The sequence below is a fragment of the Sorex fumeus genome, unplaced genomic scaffold (assembly GCF_029834395.1).
Source record: "Sorex fumeus unplaced genomic scaffold, SorFum_2.1 ptg000007l, whole genome shotgun sequence".
Lineage (NCBI taxonomy): Eukaryota > Metazoa > Chordata > Mammalia > Eulipotyphla > Soricidae > Sorex > Sorex fumeus.
In genome coordinates this window covers 50,820,838-50,843,184 of record NW_026606064.1, presented here as the reverse complement: position 1 = coordinate 50,843,184, position 22,347 = coordinate 50,820,838, and the positions used below count along the sequence as shown (strand labels likewise).

At 47.3% G+C, this 22,347-nt stretch overlaps 1 protein-coding gene across 1 annotated transcript; it reads left to right on the top strand.

The window, feature by feature from the left end:
• The first annotated feature begins 1,003 nt into the window (after positions 1-1,003).
• On the top strand, positions 1,004-15,424 carry DEGS1 (delta 4-desaturase, sphingolipid 1). The gene is made up of 3 exons (XM_056132535.1): positions 1,004-1,175; positions 8,608-9,350; positions 14,889-15,424. Exons 1-3 carry the CDS (start codon positions 1,094-1,096, stop codon positions 15,033-15,035), a joined length of 972 nt encoding a protein of 323 aa, XP_055988510.1. The 5' UTR covers positions 1,004-1,093; the 3' UTR covers positions 15,036-15,424.
• Positions 15,425-22,347: the final 6,923 nt, after the last annotated feature.

Sequence of the window (22,347 nt, the reverse complement as noted above, 5' to 3'; positions counted from 1 at the left end):
GGTGCTGGGTCTCCTCCGGCCGGCCCAAACCCGCCCGGTGCAAAAAGCCCAACCAGCTCCGCGTGTCCGCCCAGCTGTCGCGCTGAGCCACGGGGCCACGCGCCTCGAGACAAAAGCCCCCTCGGAGCGAGGATGCTCAGCGCCCTCCGGGGCTGCGGGCAGAGCCACCATCTTGCAGAGGGCCGAGCGGGCTGAGGCGTCGGGCCGGCCCAGGGCCTCCGCACGCCCCTCTCGCCCCGGGTGGGTCGCCGTGTGTTTCCCCCCACTCATCCCCCGACCGGGCGCGTCTCCCCCCCGCGCCCCGCTTCCTCCCGGACGCACTCCGGGAAAGCGCGCCGCAGGGGCCTCAGAGTCAATTCGCTCTCTCGGGCGGGCCGTGGGCGCTGAGCCCGCAGCTAGGAGAGGCCCCGAGGAGGCGCGAGGCCAGGCTCGCCCGTTCTCTTCCCGTCTTCCCCGCGGCGCGCGAGCCCGGGCGCCTCGGGCCTGAGGGAACCTGAGGGAACCTGAGGGAGCTTGAGGGGCCGCAGGCGGCCCGGGGGAGCCCGGCCTGCGGAAAGCCGCCACCGCGGGGCGACGGTCCAGCGGCGATCCCGGCCTGAGGGAGCCGCGACCGCGTCGTCCGTGGCGCGGCGGCGGGAGCGACGCCAGGGGCGACCCCGGGGGAGCCCGGCCTGAGGGAACCGCGACCGCGTCGGTGTGTCTGTGGCGCGACGCCAGCCGCGACCCAGGACACCGGCCTGAGGGAGTCGCGACCGACGCGTCGGGCGTCCATAGAGCGGCGGGAGAGACGCCAGCGGCGCGCCGGGACCCCCGCCTGAAGAGAGCCGCCACCGCGAGAGCGACGCCGGCGGCGGCCCGTGACCCCGGCCCGACGGAGCCGCCACCGCGTCGGGGCGTCCGTGGAGGGGCGGGAGCCACGCCGGCCGCGAGTCGGGACCCCGGCGCGGGCGCTCGGGGCGGGGCGGGGCGGGGCGTCGGGACTCCGCCCCGGCCCGTGTCTCCGCGCGCTCCGCCCGCCACCGCCTGACACGCGCCGCCGCCGCCGCCGCCTCAGCCGCCTCTGAGGAGCCGAGCCGGGAGCCGGCCCGCCGCCATGGGGAGCCGCGTGTCGCGGGAGGACTTCGAGTGGGTCTACACCGACCAGCCGCACGCCAGCCGGCGCCAGGAGATCCTGGGTGAGCAGCCGGCGGCGCCCCGTTATGTGTGCGCGCGCGGGCCCGGCGCGGCCGCGGCCGCCAGAGACCCGCTAACGGCCCGGCGCGGGCGGGCGGGCGGGCGAGGGTCGGCGGGGAGGCGCAGGCGCGTCCCGGAGCGCGGCCCCGGCCAGGCCGCCCGCCCGCCCGCCCGCCCGCGCGCCGCGGTGCCCCGCGCCCTGCGCCCCGCACCCCGCGGGGACACGCGGCTGCCCGCTCTCGGGCTTGAGGACGCGGCCGGGTGTGGGAGCGGGCGCGTCGGGAGCCGCCGGGCGGCCCCCACCCCCCACTCCCGCCCCGCCCGAGCACACGAACACGCGGGAGGAGCCGGGTCTTCCGCGGTGGCTGCCTTCGGCGTTTTGTGCGGGAAACGTCTCGCGGACGCGCCCTGACTCGCTTGCGGGTCCCCAGGCCGCGGGTGGAGGGCCCTTGGCGAGGCCTTTCTGCAGCGCTCGGAGGCGGGGGGGGGGGGGGGGGGAAGGCGCGGCCCTATTGCACGGCAGATCCGCTCCCCTCCCCAGCTCACGCCTGGTGTTATCCCGGGCACCCTGTCGAGCCTGCGCCCGAAACCACCAGTGTGATGCTCTCCTCCCAGCCAGGCCCCTGCGATGCCCCTAGTTTTTCAAAGACAAGTAAACCGCGGATGAATTCGGATGAAGTGACGGAGGGATGCCCAGACTGCTTTTGATGGCCTCCCAAGCGGATGTTTCTAAAGCGCTTTTGCTTGGCTTCAAAAATAAATTTTTAAAAAAAAAAAAAAGAGGAAATGATGGGCCCGAGAGATGGTAACAGCCGGCTGGGCGCACGCCGTTATGCACGGCGGACCCGGGTTTGACCCCCGGCGTCTGAGCACAGAGCCAGGAGTAAGCCCTGAGCACCGCCAGGTGTGGCCCCCAAATTAAAAAAATTTAGGAAAGTAAGACGGGAGAGATAGTATAGCATGCAGCTGAACCCGGTCGAAAATAATGCATGGTTGTCCTCCCCCTCCAGAAGTAATCCCTGAGAACCGCAGGATGTAACCCCCAACGCAAATCAGGAAGCCAGTGGGTGGCAGATTATAAAGGAGGATTTTTTTTTTTTTTTGGTCATACAGCCTTTTCCTAAGATTCTCAGATTCTCAGCACCTAGTAGATGGTGAAAAGAAAGTCAGCTGACTTCTGCTGGAGTAGCTAAACTTAGATATGACTCTAAAATTAGAGATTCCATGCCTTCACAAAGAAGAGTGGATCTCATTAAGACGAACTTGAGGGGACAGAGAGTGCCCAGTGGTCTGAAGGAAGCACATGGTTTGCACGCAGGAGCCCCAGTTAGATACTCTGTACCACATGGTCCCCTTGATTCCTCTGGTTCCCCATGCATACCGAGGATGTGCATGGGGAACCAGACCTCAAGCTGTAAGCAGCTCCTTAGTTCTGCTGGATATGCCACTCTCCCAAAAAAGATAATTTTGTTTTAGTTTTTGCTTTGGGGGAGGGTTTTCCCAGGGGCCACTCTGCTCAGAGATCATTCCTGAAGGTAGGTGCTCAGGGGGCCCTATTCAGTGCTGGACTGTTGGTCAACTGGGGTAAGCCACATGTAGGACAAGCACCTTCACCCCTGTCCTGTCACCCTGACCCTAAAGTGAATTGTTTGTACTTTTTTTTTTTTTTTGCTTTACAATGTCCAGGGGTTACTCCTGTCTCTGCACTCAGGAATTACTCTCAGTGGTGCTCAAGGAACCATCAGGCATGCTGGGGTTCGAACTCAGGTCTGCTGCATGCAAGGCAAATGCCCTACCTACTGTATTATCACTCCATCCCCAAAGTGAACTTTAAAAGACAGAAACAGAGGCCTGGGGATAGCTCAGAGGGCCTGAGCCTTGAGGCCTGGGTGGTATTCTAGCACCACCAGGAGTGACCTTAACCCAGACACAGTGGGAGTAGCCCTTTGAACAAGTAGCTCAAATCTGTCCTCACAAAAATCTATAAATTGGGAGCATTTCTGTTTACAGCTTAAGGAGGACTTTTAAAGAACTTTGGTACTTGGATGCTGACTTTAATTTTGTAAATTGCTTACACATGACATAGCATACATATATGTTATTGATGCCTTACCAACTTGTTGCATAGGATTAATTTGTGGTCCACCCTGAAAAACCAACTCTTTGATACTGGAGTTCATCTATTTAATTTTCAGCAAATTAAGGAAGTGAAAAAAAAGTTTGTTCTTATCTCAACACTGAGCCTTTTTTTCTTCAAACTTATTACCATTGAACCATTTCATCTGGAAAGTAAAAGGGCTACTTATTTCTCAATGAAAACATAATCATTTTCCCAGTAGTTGTAAATCCAGCTCAGTCTTGCATTTCAGGGGTGGATATGAAATATTCTCAGGAAAGATAAGACTAGGGAGCTTTTTTAAAATATGAGCTCTGAACTTATCTGGGGCTTTTTGGGGAGAGAGGCATGCTAGAACATAGGTATGTGTTTAACGAGTGTGTGTGTGTGTGTGTGTGTGTGTGTGTGTGTGTGTGTGAGACCAGGAATGGGAACTCAGGAATGGGCCTCAAAAATAAGCATTTGCTCTACCACTCCTTAATATCTGTGTGTGTGTGTTGTGTGTTACCAGAAATGGAAACTCAGGAATGGGCCTCAAAAATTAGCACTTGCCTCTGCCCCCACTAATCTGCTTTCTACCTCCATAAAGTCTGGACGTTTTGTAGATGGGAATTCATCTAGACTTGGTGTTTTGTGACTGACTCCTCACTCAGCCCTTTCTCAGTGTGTGCCCTCATTGTGATTCCCAGGCCTGAATCAGTCACGCTCCAGTGGGGTATCGTATGTTATCCCCCATTCATCAGGTTTGTCCATGCCCCACTCTGGACGCTCACCTACAAGTTACTGATCGGGTGGGTGTTTTTTGTGTCTTTGGAGAACTACCTCATCATTGAGTGGCTGGGACATTGTTAACTTGGTGCTTACCACTGAGGAACTGCCAAGTTGTTTTCCCTATCTCATCAACTGTGTGTAGGCTCCGGTTTCTGCACCTCCTTGTTACTCTGTCATTTATTTACTGGGGCTTTTGTTTGTGGGTCACACCTGTTGGTGCTGCAGGCTACTCCTGACACTATGCTCAGGGGTCACTCCGGCAGTGTTTTTGATGGTGTGTGCCAGGAATGAAACTCTGGGCTCCTGCATGCAGAGGACAGGTGCTCCCGTCCTTTGAGAGGTCTTTGTATTTCTTCTTGTTTGGGGGCCAGTCCCTGCGATGCTCAGGGGTTACTCCTGGCTGTGCACCCAGGAATTATTCCTGGTGCTCCTTAGGAGAACATGGGATACCAGGGATTGAACCTGGGTTGGCTATGTGGAAGACAAGTCTACCTGCTTTACTATCTCTCCAGCCCCTGGCCATATCTTTTTTTTTTTTCAAGGAATTGTTCACAGTAATTGATTATATTCAGTATTTCAACACCAATCCCACCACCATTACACCTTCCCACCACAAGTTTTCCCACCACCAACCAAAGAAAATTCTTGTATCTCATCTTGGAACCATTAAGCCCCTGTATTAGAGATCATTAACATGTTAGAGTTTTGAAGCTTGTTTGCATATATATATGTATATATATATATTTATGTACATATATATATTTTTATTAAGATTGGTTGTCATCAACCTTACACCCCATCAAATGTGGTGTGCTACTCTTGGTATACCAGTGGCATAGTTGTATGAGATACTGCGCAGCCGCGAAAGGGGCTGCGTGCTCCTGGAATACTAAACTTTTTTCATAGGGTGCTAGACTTGGAGTTAATTTTTTTTTTTTAACAGGATGGTGATTTTGGGGTCCAGAGGCATCTCTGTAGCATGCTGCTCTCTTCCAAAATTCATTTGTGCTTCTGGATCATGGCCATTAATGTGCTTAAATGTCTGGCCATGTCTTTTTAAAAATTTATTTTATGTTAGGACCAGCCTGGTGAATGTGAAGTGATAGCTTATTATTTCAGTTGTATTTTTCTAATGACTAATGTTGAGCATCTTTTACATGTGTATGGGCCATTTGTATATTTACTTTTGAGAGATTTCCACTCGCATTTTTTTGCTCAATATTTAAATTGACTCTTGTAAGAGTTTTTAGGGTTCTGGAATATTATATATGTGTATATATAAACACACACACATATATATATTCTGGAAACAAGTCACTTATAAGAGACAGGATTTCCAAACATTTCAGTTCTGTAGGTAGTCTTTCCAGTTTTGTTTTCTTGGGGTGGAATATAGGGACCATGCTGTGGCAGGGATCAAAATCAAGGTTTCCAGATGCAAGAAGCATGCACCCTACCCCTTTAATCGATCTCTCTCACTTGACTTTTCAGTCTTTTGTTTGGGTCACATGCAAGGGCATGCAGGATGGTGGGGGGTGGGGAAGGGAAACGGGCTGTGAGGTGTCAGAGATAGAAACTGGGCCTCCTTGCATGCCAGTTAGCTCTTTCTTGTGGATCATTTGCCACACAAAATTTGTAATGCACCCAATTTGCCTATTTTTTCCTTTTGTCATTTGTGCTTTTGATATCCTTTGTAATGAACCACCACAAACGTAAGGAGGAGGTGATTTTATGTTTTGTTAGAAGGAGTTTACAGTTTATATTTAGGTCTTAGGCCCATTTTGATTTCATTTTTGTGTCATGGTGTAAGGAGAAGGTCCATTTTCAAAGTCAATCACCGGTTTTGCTCCATACGTTGAAGGTCTTTTTTTCCCTGCTTCATTCTATTGGTGGCTAGTATTATTCCTGATTTTTATATACCATTACAGCTTTTTAAAAGTTTTGTTTAGATTTGCAAGTTTATCTGAAAGAACTTCATAAAAATTTTTGCTGTTAGAATACCTATAAAATGCATTTTATTGTCTATTTTTTTTCCTCCTCTATTGTCTATTCTTTGTCTGACATAGCAGTTTAATCAAATCTTACAATAAGGCAAAAATGCTTAATGGAGCTTTTGTTTTATTTGAGCTTTTCATTTATATCATAACAACTAGTTTTAATCTAATTAGTTTTGTCTGGAGAATTACTATTTATTTGTTTATGTCTAAGGTAAAGGTAAAGGCCCTCCCGTTGATCGTCGATTTGCTCAAGCGGGCCCAGTAACGTCTCCATTGGAGACTTTGTTGTTACTGTGTCTGGCATATCGAATACTCTCGGTAGCTTGCCGGGCTCTCCAAGAGGGGCGGAGGAATCGAACTCGGGTCGGCCATGTTGACCGTGTGTAAGGCGAACGCCCTACCTGCTGTGCTATTACCTACAAAATTATTAGCACGAAAATTTGGTAAAATGAACTAATTCCAACAAAGATTAGAGGGTAGGGAGTAAAGAGGAAAAAGAAACTAGAAAAGTTACTCAAATTAACACCGACTGTATTTAAGTAATTTCCTCTCCTGCATTTTAAACCTGTATCGAATTCCTCATTTTAGACTTAAAGAGGATAAAGTTGCTCTTTTCCCCTCTATTTTTTCAAGATCATTCTAAATGACTGGTTCCAAGAAGCAGTTCCCTCCTCCTGCTGCCATCCTGGGTTTAACACTCAACGACCCATAAAACCGAAGACCTACCTCTGGTTGGATACAGAGAAGAAGCTTTACTTGCCCTTAGGGGGCATTTACCTAAAATGCAGTTTTTATTGTTGACCTTTTCCAGAATTCTTGACTTTATGCATGTAGGTTCCCCAAAGAAAAGAAAAATTGAAAACAGATTAGCTCTGTACAGAGCTCTTGTAAGAATGAAGCCAGCAGAGTACATGCCTTGTCTGTGGGAGGCTTTGCTTCAATCCCCAGCACCACCCCCACCCAGAAGAAAAAAGAATGGTTAGGGAAAATAGCACTGAAAATTGATAGGATTCTTTGAAAATTATCCTAGTTTTTGGGTAACAGAAAGAAACCTACATTAGCAAAAATTTTAAATGTCTGAAAGTCGGAAATTACAACTGCCCACAGCCGGATGGATGGCTCAGTGAGCTGGAGCTCCTACTTGCCTGTGGGAGGCCAGATTTCAGTTCCCGAAAAAGGGCCCCTCAGTACTGCCTGCAGCAATCCCTGAGACAAGAGACTGGAATAGCCCCTGAGCACTTTTGGGTGTGACCTAGGAAACAAACAAAAATCCAGAAATTACAGCTGGTCAACTTCTAGTGATTAGTCATCATAAAAGAAATTATGAGATGTAAGTATTCTTTTGTATAATTGTATAATATTGTATGGGGCTGGAGCGGTAGCACAGCAGTAGGGTGCTTGCCTTGCACTCGGCCGACCTGACCTACAATTCCTCCGCCGCTCTCGGAGAGCCCGGCAAACTACCGAGAGTATCTCGCCCACATGGCAAAGCGTGGCACGCTACCCGTGACATATTCCATGTGCCAAACACAGTAACAACAAGTCTTACAATGGAGATGTTACTGGGCCCGCTCGAGCAAATCGATAAACAATGGGAGGAAGTGACAGTGACAATACAAGTACATCGTGTGTGTATATATATATGTAACTTTATATGCCCATGCCATTTTGTCACACGTGTGTGTGACTTTTTTGGTTTTGACAGTGCCTCAGATCAAGCCTAGGTCTCATGCCTTCACCGCTGTGCCACTTCTAGTCTCTACCAGGCACATGGATTAGATTTATCACACTATGATTACAGCCTTGTAAAAATAATAAATTTTGGTCTGGGGAGATAGGACAGAGGTTGGCTGTATGCCTTACATGAGCCCAACCCTTGTTCAATCCCTGGCACCACCCGTCCTGAGCACCACTGAGTATTCCTAGCACCGCAGGGCCTGCACAGCACCACATCCTTGGGCCCTGGCACTGAACTGCCAACAGGTTGCCCACAGATCTCTAGGAGGAGCCATGGACCCCTTGATCACTGCTTGGGAGCTCCCCCCCCAGCCAAATTTTTATAAATTTAATATAAGAAATCATTAGGGTTGAAAGGAAATTTATTTCTGAATAACAAGAAATCCTGTTGTGATTGTTAATATGGAGAATCTGGGTTTTGAAGCATGTTTTTTCCTGCATTAAATTTCCTGTTTGGGGCCAGAGTGATAGTACAGCAGGTAGAATATTTATTTGCCTTGCATGTGTCTGGTCTGGATTCCCATATGGCCTGAGTGATCCCCGAGAGCAGAGCCAGGAGTAAGCCCTAAGCACAGCTGAGTGTGACCCCCGCCAAATAATTTTTTCCCCTATTTGTTGTGACATGATACTCAGTATTAAGTTCGTATACAGTGAAGGATGTGTAATGATCTGGGAAATGAAAAAATAAGTAACTGGTATTACAGTTTTGGTTTAGTGATACTTGTGGAACTTGTATGTCTTTTTCTCCTTTCTTGATTTTCACTTGTATGCCTTTTTCTCCTTTGTTGATTTTTGACTTTTTTTTCTTTGCAGCAAAGTATCCAGAGATAAAATCCTTGATGAAACCTGACCCCAACTTGATTTGGATTATAATTATGATGGTTCTCACCCAGTTGGTTGCATTTTATTTAGTGAAGGACCTGGACTGGAAATGGGTTATGTTCTGGGCATATGCCTTTGGCAGCTGCATTAACCATTCAATGACTCTGGCCATCCACGAGGTGTCCCATAACAGCGCCTTTGGCAACTGCAGACCGATGTGGAACCGCTGGTTTGGCATGTTTGCTAATCTTCCTATCGGTGTTCCATACTCAATTTCCTTTAAGAGGTACCATATGGATCATCATCGATACCTTGGAGGGGATGGCATTGATGTGGATATACCAACCGATTTTGAAGGTTGGTTCTTCTGTACTACTTTCAGGAAGTTTATTTGGATCGTTCTGCAGCCTCTCTTCTATGCTTTTCGGCCTCTGTTCATCAACCCCAAACCCATTACTAACCTGGAACTGATCAACACTGCCGTCCAGATCGCCTTCAACATTATTGTTTACTATGTTTTCGGAATTAAATCTTTAGTCTACATGTTGTCAGCATCCTTACTCGGTCTAGGTTTGCACCCAATTTCTGGACATTTTATTGCAGAACACTACATGTTCCTAAAGGGACATGAAACGTACTCATATTACGGGCCTCTGAATTTGCTTACCTTCAATGTGGGCTACCATAACGAACACCATGACTTCCCTAACATTCCTGGAAAAAGCCTTCCACTGGTAAGTAAAGGAATCAGTACATACTGTAATTATTGATGTTTATATGATGATACAAATTTATTTTGAACTACTTTTATTATTGTTGTTGATGGTGGTGGTGTTGTTGTTGTTATTATTTTGGCCGCACACAGCAATACTCAGAGTCTCTCCTGGCTCTCTGCTCAGGGGCCACCCCTGGCAGTGCAGAGATTGGTATCAGGGTCACAGCTCAGCCACATGCTAAGCAAGTGCCTTAACCATTGTGCTATCTCTCCAGCCCCTTAACTCGTTTTATAAAGGAATGTTGGTTGGAGAAATAGTTCAACAGGCCGCATGCATGCTTTGCATGTGGAAGGCCTGGGGACATTCCCTGGGACGTTGTGGTCCCTGTAGCACAACTAGGTGTGACCCAAAAAATAAACAAAAGAAACGGATAGTACTTACCAAAGAATAGCTTAAGACTAAGTTGGGAGACTGCCAGGCTGATGGCACTACTTACAGTTTAGAAGTATAGCAGGTAAGAGGGGTGACCGCTGCAAAATATAGCACTGTAGCATTGTCTTCCTGTTGTTCATCGATTTGCTCAAGCGGGCACCAGTAACGTCTCTATTGTGAGACTTGTTACTGTTTTTGGCATATCAAATACGTCACGGGTAGCTTGTCAGGCTCTGTTGTGTGGGCAGAATACTCTTGGTAGCTTGCCAGGCTCACCGAGAGGGGTGGAGGAATCGAACCCAGATCGGCCACGTGCAAGGCAAACGCCCTACCTGCTGTGCTATCACTCCAGCCTGCTGCAAAATATTTTGTAAATAATTTAGAAGTACAAAAAATAAATGCCCTCTGTGAAGTAAACAAAAGTTCACTTGACCTTTTCATTGCTACTAATCTGAATAGGCTTAGCTAAGTTTTATGTGTTGATTTAGACTGATTGTGAAATACCAGGTGTCCTACATAAGTGAGCTGCAGTTTGAGTGGACATCAGTTTCTGTGACTACAAGCTTCCCACGGGTGGATCCGGATGAACCCCTTAGTGTATTGTTTGTGGACGAAATAAAAAAGAGATATTTGACTTTCATCCTTTCATCCTCTCCAGAATGAAATGGGGAACTTTTATTTTTTTTAAAGACGTGTCCACAATTCTAGAAATGGCAGTGTGTATGAAATGTGTTGCTTCTTGTCTTTGCTCTGTGATTTGTGGGATTAAACCCAGAAACTCACTCATATGGAGCCAGGACTTTTCTGCTGGGCCACATCCATGTTTTTTTGTTGTTGTTGTTGTTTTTGTTTTTTGTGGGACCTTGATATTAGGGAGCCATAGACATTTTATGCTGTTATGTTCATCCAATCAAAATTCATAATTTTCTTCTTAATGGTTTTTTTTGTTGACTGTTTAAAACCACACATGTGAGGCCGGAGTGACAGTACAGTAGGGAGGGTGTTTGCCTGACAGCAGCTGACTTAGATTCAATCCCCAGCATCCCATAGGGTCACACGAGCACCGCCAGGACTAATTCCTGAGTACACAGCCAGGAATAACCCAAAAAACAAAAAAATAAAAATAAAAACTCATATGTGGACCAGAGAGATAATACAGTAGGTAGGGCACTTGCCTTATACGTGGTCAATCCAGGATCTCTCAAATCACAGATGATCCTCCCAAATCCCACTAGGAGTGGTCCTGAGCACAGAGTCAAGAGTAATCCCTGAGCACTGCTGAGTGTGGCCTCAAAGCATAAAATAAAGAGGTGAAAATAAAGGAATAAAACTTCACGTGCCAGGACTGTGGAGATGTCTGAGAGGGACGGAGCACAAAAATGCACTAGACCCTGAGTTTCATCCCGACTGCTGCAGGCCCCTCAAAAACTAAAAACTCTTACAGCATGGCAGCTCAGTGTACTCTTGGATAATTGATTGGATTCCTGATTGAGGACAGGGAGATCTAGATAAGATATTAGATGAGTGAGGAAATTTTGCGTCTCATCTATGTAATAGATAATCACCTGTCAGTTTTCATTTGGGGATATGATAATGAAACTCTGGTTGTGTAGAATGTCCTTGTTCTCAGGAGATAAACATTAAAGACTTAGTGGAGACGTTTTTAAAAATACTGTGACCTAGTATTGTGTAAGGGGACTAAACATGGTATGGGGGTAGCTCAGGTGTTTGGTGTTCTACCCGGGACTCACCAGGATGGTCCGTGTGAAGTCTCTTCCTAACTGAGGAAGGGGATTTTCTTTCTTTTTTAAGAGACAGCTTAAGGAGAAAGTTGCTCTTTGAATGGAAGAATGTTTCAAACAAAAAACCCCCACATGCTTATTGTTTTCTTGAACCATCTCTGAGCCAGACACTTAGTTCCGGTCAGACATGACTTCGTGGCTGCAGGCAGGCTCATGAGTCACCAGTGACTGTTCTCTTCCCACTCCATCTCCTGTTGCCTCCTGGATTCCTTCATCAGAAAGACAACACACCCTGGGAGTCTCTCATCTTCCAACTCATGCTTTGCTTTGCTTTTTTCTTGGGGTGGTGGCACCCCTGGTAGTGCTTGGGGCTGACTCGGCTCTGGCCCAGGGTTCACATCTGACCGTGCTCAGGGGACCTTAGGTGGTATCAGGATTGAACTGCATGCAAAGCATGCGCCTTAACCCCTGTCCTGTCTCTCTGGCCCCTCCTGCTCTTCTGATTTTGGATCAAGGAATGTTTTCCTCAATAAACTATCTGGTATTTATCAGATAGTTATATTGCATTATTAGATTGTGTGTAACTATCTCATAGTTAATAAGTATATATGATGAGACTTTCGCAGCTTTATTGAGGTATAATCCCTATACATAACTCGCCCATTCACAGATTGCTCACAAAGTTGAGCAACTTCATTGGAATCAATTGAGTAAGTTTATCACAATCGCCAAGGAGTCTTTGCGATCCACAAACCTCCTCAAGTGGTTTCCTTTTGCTTTCATCCTTGCAAAGCACAGAGACACTCCCTGCGATTTACAAAGTCAGTGTTTGGGCTGCTTTGGGCACATGGCTCAGGCCTGAATTTGGGGCTTCTCCTATTTAGGAGTATCAGTCGAGTTTTCACAGGGTATCTTCTCCCCTTTCTTGTTGGTTTTGCGGCAGCCAGGGGTTACACACATTTGTCTCTAGGACCCGTCACAGGACCTGGTTATGTTGTGGCTACTGAACTGCATTGTCCTCGGCTGCTTGTAGACAGTGCTCCTGACCTCACACCTGCCACTGAGCCCTCAGCTCTATTCTGTGCCTTCCTACAAATGGCGGATGAGAGCCCGATAGTACACTGGTAAAACACAGGCCTTGCATGCACAGTCGACCCAGGTTCGGACCATGACACCCTGCCAGGAGTAAGCCCTGAGCACTTCCATGTGTGGCCCCAAAACAAAAAATCTGTATAAATAAACATTTAAAAATTATAAACTTGTGGCTGGAGCAATAGTACAGCAGGCAGGGCGTTTGCCTTGCACACGGCTGAACCGGGTTTGATTCCCAGCATCCCATATGGTCCCCTGAGCACCTCCAGGAGTAAGCCAGGAGTGACGCCTGTGCTTTGCCAGGTGTGACCCAAAAAGAAAAAAAAAATTATAAACTTCTTTGTTAGAGGTTGGGATACACCTGGAGGCCACTCCTGGCTCTGTATCCCTGGAATTCTGTGCCAGCGATCAAGCCTGGGCCTATTGCATGAGCTTGGCCTAGTAAGCTGTTTCTTCAGCCCCTTTTTTCTCTTTGTTTCGGGGGAGTGGGGGGCGCGGGGAAGATGAAGTAAGAATCAAGACTTACTGGAATAGATGTGAGGGGATGAAAGTACATGTTGAGAGTGAACAAAGACTTCTCCAGAGTTTCTACTGTAAGCAAGCAAAGAAACAGAGGAGCCAGCGAGATGCATGTTCAGGGGGAACATGGGCTGGCAGAGCAAGCCACTCTGGCGCCTCTAAATGCATTTTTAGTCTCTTGAAATTTGTTTTGCTCTTGGTGTTACCACACCCAGCAGTGCCACTTCAGGTGGGTCTCAGGGACCATCTGTTGTGCCAGCATTTGAATCAGGATCGTGGCTGCAAAAGTATGTTAAACAAACATCTTAATCTTTCTCCTTTCTCTCTGACCTTGAATGTCTTAGTCTCAGAAGTGTCTTTTGACTTTCTGTGTTTTGTATTTGGGGTTTTAGGTTTTGATTTGGAAGCTACATCTGGCTCTGTACTCAGGGGGTCACTCCTGGCAGAGCTCAGGGGACCATATGGGGTGCCAGGGATAGAATTCAGGTGGGCCATATGCAAGGCAAATGCCCTACCTGTTTTACTATTGCTCCAGTATGTTTGACATAAATTCAGTGCAGATTAGGAACCAGTTTTATTATGTGATCTATAGATCACCTTCATGAAAGAACTTTAGGACATTCTGAGGCTGCATGTGCTTTACATGCCGAAGGCCTGGGTTTGATTGCAGCATCACATATTTCTCCAGCACCACCTGGAGTGGTCCAAAAATAAAAAGAATTTTAGGAAGTTTGGAAGGACTGTGATAACACCAAAGTGAAAGACAGTTTGGAATTCATTGTTCTTTGGCTGTGTGTTCAACCACTTTGTTTTTGTTTGGAGGCCATACTGGCAGTGTTCAGGGAATCACTCCTAGCAGGCTCAGGGAACTATGTGGGATGCCACGATGAAACTCAGGTCAGCCAGGTGCAAGACAAGCTTCCTACCCACTGTGCTATCTTGCTGGCCCCACATCTGCTTTTTCTTAACCAGGAAGTAGAACTGCATTTCCCAGTGCAAGGAGTAATTTGCAGGTGAACTATTGTGTATTCTACTTCTTAATTGATATTTGGGGATCTGTTAGATTTTGTGTGTGTGTGTGTGTGTGTGTGTGTGTGTGTGTGTGTGTATGTGTGTGTGCGCGCGCAGCTCTGACTATAAGGTGGCAAAAGTCATTTTCTTAAAGAGCTTTCCAAGAGGATGAATTGCAGATTGCACCCTATTTGAAGTGTTTAATTCTTAATTCATTGGCTGCCATGGTAAATTATGAGCATCTGCAGGTTCCTAATGGGCGGGGCTCAGGTATCCCACAGTGCCAGCTGTAAGGTATGGGTGACAAAACCAAGTCAATTGGATTGCACGTTTTTGTTAAAAATATGAAGTGTCATATTTTTCAAATAAACTGTCTTAGCCCCTCCAAGTTTGATTGGAAAAGAGTTTAATCCTAGGGGCCAGAGGAATAGTATGGTGGGTAGAGCGTTTGCCTTGCATGCAGCCAACATGGTTACAATCCCCAGCACCCTGTGTCGTCCTCTAAGGGATCATTCCTGGCAGGTCTCTGGGACTTATACAGGGAGCCAGGGAACAAACTCGAGTCAGCCGTGTGCAAGACAAGCACCTTACCCACTGTAGTATCTCTCTGGCCCCCTTGTTTAGAGTTCTCCAAGCCGCAAAGAGATCAGATCAGTCTGCAGCGTTCCCTTCCGTCTTTTGCTGTCATTCACTGGACTCCATTAACACTCATCACTCACCTTGGCTATGTTTTTTTATTTATTTTTTTTTTCTGTTCCAGGTAAGGAAAATTGCAGCTGAGTACTACGACAACCTCCCCCATTACAATTCCTGGATCAGAGTACTGTATGATTTTGTGATGGATGATTCAATTAGCCCCTACTCAAGAATGAAGAGGCATCAGAAAGGAGAGGTGTTCCTGGAGTGAATGTTACTATAGCTGAGGGAGTTCTCTGGGACTTCCCAAAGCTGATAAAGTGGAAGTTAGCCTTCCTGAAGCTTCCTGACGCTGAGTGATGTTTTGAGGCCTTCCTGATGCAGTTTCCAAGTAGGCACTCTCATATCTCTCCGGCTTATGTGGCTTTAACCCTGTGGCCAGCCTGTCCAATCCTCAGATTTCCCTGCAGGAAATTTGTTCTTTGTGTTATCATTGTGGAGGTTATTTTCACCTTGTCTGATATTTTCTAAGCATATCATAAAAATAAGCTTTTAAAAAGCTATTTCTACTTTATTATTTTCACTATGAGGATTTACTGTATTAAAACAGCTAATAAACTGAGCAATTAATCACAATAAATAGTATTTATCACACTTGTATTTTAGAGGCTTTTCATTTATATGGTGATAAACTGGGTACCTGTATGAACTTAATTTAAAGGGTCCTAGAACTCTTCCACTGTAAGCTAAACTATATGTTTTGTTTTGTTTTTTAAATTTTTGGGTCACATTCAGCGATGCTCAGGGGTTACTCCTGGCTCTGCGCTCAGGAATTACCCCTGGCGGTGCTCAGGGAACCATATGGAATGCTGGGAATCGAACCCGGTTCGGCCATGTGCAAGGCAAATGCCCTACCCGCTGTGCTATCACTCCAGTCCCAAACCATACATTTTTTAGTTTTGGTTTTGTTTGGGGCTTTATTGTTTTTTGTTTGTTGTTTGTTTTTTTGAGGCCACATCTGGTGTTACATAGGGTCCCAGGAGTGCTCTGGGGACTATCTGGTGCCTTGTATGGATCAGTCCCATACAAGACAAGCACCTTAAGCCCTGTAATATCTCTCTAGGCCTGCATTTTTAGTTTTGGGTGGTGTAATTGGGGTCTTCATAATCAGTGCTGCCGCTTGCCTTTACAGCTGTAGTAACTGAAATTAGAAACTGCCCAGCCTATAGTTTCCTGTTAATTTCACTGCAACACAGATTGGTCAAGTCTAATGGTAGACAGTTGATCTCACATCTTTTAACTACTGCTAGACTATTGGTCTATCTTACTGTTTGTCTGGGGTCCTGGCCCAACAGTGCTCAGAAGCTACTCCTAGCTTTTGTGCTCGGGGGTCATTCCTGGCAGTAGTTGAGGACCATATGTGGTGCTGGGGATCAAACCGGGTCTACTCTATACCATCCCTTCAGCCCTCTATCTTTGTAGAAGAAATTTTGTTATGAATTTTACGTATACTTGAGAGTGGGACATGAAGCTCTTATTGTTTTAATAAGAGAAAAGGAGTCAGGGGACAGGGGAGTGTAGTTTTTTTAAATTTGGAGAAAACAAAAAATCCCCAAGTCCAGTGGGCAGGGATTTTATATATTGCAGCATCTCCCAGCTATTAAGTCTTCAGATCACATATGTTTTTCATAGAACATGCTTCTGTGCAAATTTCTCATGTATGGGGAATGTCTAGCAGTGGTAGAGCCTATGCTTTCTGTATTTGATTTTGGCACTACAAAACAAATTTTACAGTATGGAGCAATGAGACATAGAACAACTCTTTCTGGTGCTTTTGTTGGTTTGCTTTGCTTTTTGGGTCACACCCAGCAGTGCTCAGGGATTACTCCTGGTGGTGCTCGGGGGGACCAGTATGGGATGCCAGGGATTGAACCTAAGTCGACCACGTGCAAGGCAAACGCCTTCTCTGCTGTACTATCACTCCAGACCCTCTGGTTGTTCTTTTGTGGGACACAGGGATCTCCCAAGTGGTGCTCAGGAGGTCTGCAGGCCTCAGCTGTGACTCAGCCAACCAGGCAATGCAAGGGCCAGAGGAGCAATTCAGTTTGGACCCTGTGATTTCAGGAATCCCTAGGCCTACCCAACAAGACTGGAGGCCTCCAGAGCTGCAACCTGCAGTGCTCATGATTTCTGTAGTTTGGGGCTTAGGCACCTTAACTCCTCTATTGGCCAAAATCTACCTTATTCAACTGAAGGAAGAGAATGTGCCTCCTCTCTCCCCCCCACCACCTGTTTTAGCTTTCATTATTCTAGAAATCCAGTGGCCCAGTAGGCAAAAGGCCCATTTGAGGAAATGCTGGCTTAGAGGTATGACAGAGCAAACTTAACGGCTCAGATGGACTGGAGTCTGTCACTAAAAGGCCCTGGAAATACACTCACAATTTGATGCCAGACTGAGCATTGCATGTGGCACCACATGCAATGTGGTGTGGCACCAGTCAGCAGTCAGCAGTCAGCAGCTGTGGCGCCACCGAGGAAATGCTGAAAAGGCCCAGGTTTCCTGTCCACGGAACCTGGCTCCCATCCCTGCTAGACAAGTCCTTATCTTTGCTGCTTCTGCCATTTCTGATCCAGGGGTCACTGCTTGCCTGGACCAAGGCTTCATCTCCCAGCAGTTCCCTGACCTGTCGAGCTGCTATCTGCCCACATCCCATTGTTTCCATCACTGGCAGAGTCTGCCAAAGGGTGACCCACAGAAGGAGACTGGTAGGAGGAAGGCAGAGCTCCAGAATCTTTAAAACATAAGGACAAGTACCAGGAAACCATGCAGATGCTTTCTCAGCCTGGGTTGCTCCCCACCCCACCCCGCTACTGGTCTAGTTAGCACATCCCGCAAACTATAACCCAGCCAATCAAGTAACTCCAGTAACTCAAAACCAGTGATGATCTGGTTAGGATCCTGTTTTGGAAATAGGTACTCTTACTCCTTAAGGGCAAGGAAGACCTTCAGTCCTCTTCCACTCCCCCAGATTTGCCTAATAAACAGGGACGTGAACTTGAGAAGCTTTCCCCCAAACAGCAAAGGCTAGGAAGGAGAGTGCATTTGGATCTTCCATAAAAGTATGGCTTACTTTTGTAAGTCTTCAACTGTACCTCATGGTGTTTCACTAATAAAAATTTAAAAAAATAAAAAGTATGGCTTAGTGAAAACGTGCCATTCATTGAGATGCTTTCCTTTTCAGTCCAGGTATATAACTTTTTTTAAATGTACATTTATCTCACTCAACATTCCCCTAACCTAGGTAGCATCATCATCTTGAAGGTGAGAAAATGGAAGTTTAAAGAAATTATGTGCCAATATTCCCTTAGGGTGTTGCCAGGCAACTCAGAAATTCAGGCCCAAGTCTATGGCCATACCACCCTGAATATGCCTGATCTCGTCTCATCTCGGAAGCTAAGCAGGATCAGGCCTGGTTAGTACTTGGATGGGAGAAATTCAGACCTGACTGAGGCCTTCTGACTCCTGAACCAAGACTCACCCTTGGGCGAGAGAAGTAGTTAAAGGCACTTGCCTTGCATGTGGCCATCTGAGGGTCACACTGGTGATTCCCTGAACCCTGCCAGCAGTGATCTTTCAGTTCTGGCCCCCAAACAAAAAATTTTAAAAAAAGTGTTTCTGCGGCCCTACTGTACTACAAGTAAGTGCTTAGTCTGCATATGACTGAGCTGGGTTTGATCCCTGGTACCACGGATGATCTCCCAAGCCCCGACAGGAATAATCCTTAAGCAAAGAACTAGGAGTAAACCCTGAGAACATCGATGTATGGCTCAAAAATTCAAAAATAAATTTAAGAATAAGCCAACTGTTGCCCAGGCCCCATGTTGCTTTTCTCAGGAGCCCAGTTGTGGGACAGAGTGGGAAAGAGAAAAAACACATTCCTTGAAGTGTCAAGTGCATGTCCACTCTGCAACTTTTTTTTTTTTTTTTGCTTTTTGGGTCACACCCTGTGATGCTCAGGGGTTACTCCTGGCTCATGCACTCAGAAATTACTCCTGGCGGTGCTTAGGGGACCATATGGGATGCTGGGTTTCAAACCCAGGTTGGCCACGTGCAAGGCAAATGCCCTACCTGCTTGTACTATCACTCCAGCCCCCAACTTTATTTTTTCATAAAATGTTTGGGGCCCACATCTGGTGGTGCTCAGGGGCGATGCTGGCTGAGTGCTGTGACACTGCTTGGGTGTTGCTCCTGCCAGTGTCTGAGGGACCACAGAGTACCAGCATTGAACCTCAGCAAGCAAAGCATGTGTTGAGGGGCTGGACTCCAGCAGGTAAGGGTCTTTTCTTGCACATGGCCAATCCAGTTTCCATTACTTGCACACCAGATAGTTCCCTGAGCCCACGAGGAGTAATCCTTGAGCACAGAGTCAAAAGTAAGCCCTGAGCATTGCCGGTTGTAGCTTAACACACACACACACACTACATACTTAGCCCATTGAGTCATCGCTCTACTGCCCATTCACCTTTGACCTCAGTGTACCACAGGTCTGGCCGGATCTCAGGGTTTTGTTTTGTCTTTTTCTACTTCTCCTCCAAAATTCTTCGCTTGTCACAGCTATGTTTATTTTGGTTCTGATCTCAGGGCCACTCTTGGGGATGTGCTGGGAACCATATTTGGTGCCAGGATTTGAACTGGCATACAAGGCAAGCGCCTTCACCCCTGTATTATCTTACGTAGTTCTGCTTTTAACTGAACACGTTACCAAAGTTTATTCTAGGAGATGTGGGCTGGAGAGATAGTGTGAGGGTTAAGTCTCATGCCTTGCTTACAGTCAGTCAAGTTCAAGCCTCTGGACTACCTGCTCCCTGAGCATTGTGGGTGCAGCCCTGGAGACCCGCACATATCTCGTGGCCCTGGTGATCCCCAGCATCACAGATTCCAAGCAGCACATCATCATAAGTTGCACTGCCAGAGTTTAGCCAAGGATACCCAGAAGGGCCTTCCAAAAAAATAATAGTAACACTTTATAGAACCATAATTTATGCCATCGTGGGACTCTTCAGCTCCTTTCTGCTCTTCTCCCTTGTCTTAGCTGGAAGCACAAGAGGAGTGGGCAGGATCATCCCTGGGGCCAGTCCCGAGGGTGCAGATAAGGCTCTGAGTATTGACCTTGACCTGAGCAAACAACCCTTGACAGGAAGAAGGTTCAGCATTTCTACCTTCCACTGCTATAATGAGGGCATTGATCATATCTCAAATGTCATCCTCTGTGACACACCTGGAGCTCAGAGATTCAAATGGTGCTGACGGGCTGGCCCCATGAAGTAAGGGCCTCACCCCAGCCTGACCCCTAGCTCAGAAGAATAAGGCACATTAAACAAACAGCTGAACAAAGGGCCAGTTTTAAACTGTCATGTGAGGCTTGGGGAGACAGATTAGGGAGCAGAGGTGGATGCCTTGCTTGCACAAGCCAAATTCAATCCATAGCTTGGCATGGTCCCCAAGCCCTTTTGGGATGACACAGGGGCCTCCAGCACCACGCCTGAACATTGAGCTGACCAGCTTGGTTGGAGGTAACAGGAATGGGTGGTCCCAGGACTTCTGAGCACTACTCTAAAGGGTCCTCCCCACTCCCCCCACCGAGAAAAAAAAACTAAACTGAAATTCTATCCCTTTTTTTATTTTTCTTTTTGGGTCACACCTGACGATGCACAGGGGTTACTCCTGGCTCTTCACTCAGGAATTACTCCTGGCAGTGCTCAGGGGACCATATGGGATGCTGGGAATCGAACCCGGGTCGGCTGCGTGCAGGGCAAATGCCTTACCCACTGTACTATTGCTCCAGCCCCCTCTATCACTCTTATTGTCTTTATTTTGTGATGCCAGAGATTAAACTCAGGATCTCACATGTGCAAGTGCTTTGTTTCCAAGCTACACACACCTTGAGCCTCCCCCCCCCCCCCCCAAAGTAAAATTCAACAATGAAGCTGTTTTCAATTACGGAACAAAAATGCATTTATTTCTTTATAGATATTGCAGTAGGCAGGGGGTGAACATATGAAACCAAAACAGGGACTCGATGTACCAACCTCTCTCCTGCAGTCAGAATTTAGGAAGAAGGTCAGGATTTAGGAGAAGGACCGTCTCCAACTAGAAAGAGCGAAGTGGTGGCTAGAGCTAAGCATATGACAAGCAGCAGCTCCAGACAGCGTCAGCTTCTACCAGTCCTGCCTGAGGATGAGCGTTTTCACCTGAGTCAGCGTGGGGCGGGAGATAGCAGGAAGAACCCCACATTTCGCCAGTCATTGTTAGATCTTATGCTAATGTGTTCTGCAGAAAAAGTGAGGTGAGGTGAGACCATTATTGAAGCTTTTTTTAAAAAGGTGCTGGTAGTACCCAAAAATCAGTTGTTAAATTGTCTTTAATGCAAGATTAGGACACCTAGGGTCCTCATGGATATCCCTTAAAATGGAATAGTTCAAATCAGCACACTTCATTTCTTCACGGCAATTTAGTGAACATGTTTTCAGTGGGGGGAAAACAAAGCAAAGTGCATTAGTTGTTACTGATTTGTGCGTACTAACTGAAATTTTAAACCTGAGAAAATGTAGTACAGTGTTGTCAGAAATGCAACTTTAAAAAGTGAGTCTTAGAGCTGGAGTGATAACACAGAGGGTATAGGGCACTTGGCTTGTGCACGGCTGACCTGGGTTTCATCCTGGCACCCCAGGAGTAATTCCTGAGTACAGAGCAAGGAGTTACACCTGAGCGTTGCTAGGTATGGGCCCCCCAACTCCCAAAAAAGGTGAGTCTTGGGGCCAGAGCAATAGTAGAGCGGGTAGGGCATTTGCCTTGCACACGTTCGACCCGGGTTCAATCCCCAGCATCCCATATGGTCCCCCAAGCACCGCCAGGAGTAATTCCTGAGTGCAGAGCCCGGAGTAACCCCTGAGCATTGCTGAGTGTGACCCAAAAAGGGGGTGGGGGGAGGTGAGTTTTGAGTATCTCAGAATCTGAACCCCTGTTACTGGTTTCATTATCTAACAGGCTTCCTAGTGCCATGCAGATACATTTACTTGATTGCATTTTCCTGTTTACCTAGTGCATTCCACACTCCTGTCTTCTGTAAGCTTCTGATGACTATTCCGGATGGTATAAGGTCCTGACTCTTTACTGCCCAGTGTCTTGCTGCTCCAAGGACAGGTGTTTATTGTTTCCTGCGGGTCGCAGTGGTCTTGAAATTCGAGTTTGTTTCCACATGCTGCCTAAGCTTGTGGCTTGCAGAGACGACAAATGCACATCTAGACACCCCGGTAAATACATAGCTGCTGTGTTTACCTTTGAAGTGCCGTGACGAAGAGAACTATAGCAGGTGGCGATTATGGGCCAAAAGGTTATATAACCAATTCTGGACAAAAAAAAACAAAGCCAAGCCAGTCCCCACCCAGGGTGAGCCACGATTCTGTGATGCGGTGAGTATGCGATGAAATACGGTAACATCCCCCATCCCATCGCCTGGGTCAGTGGAGCATGAAATTCCTCTGCAATTTTAGGTTATATTTAACCTGGAGACGGGCTAGGC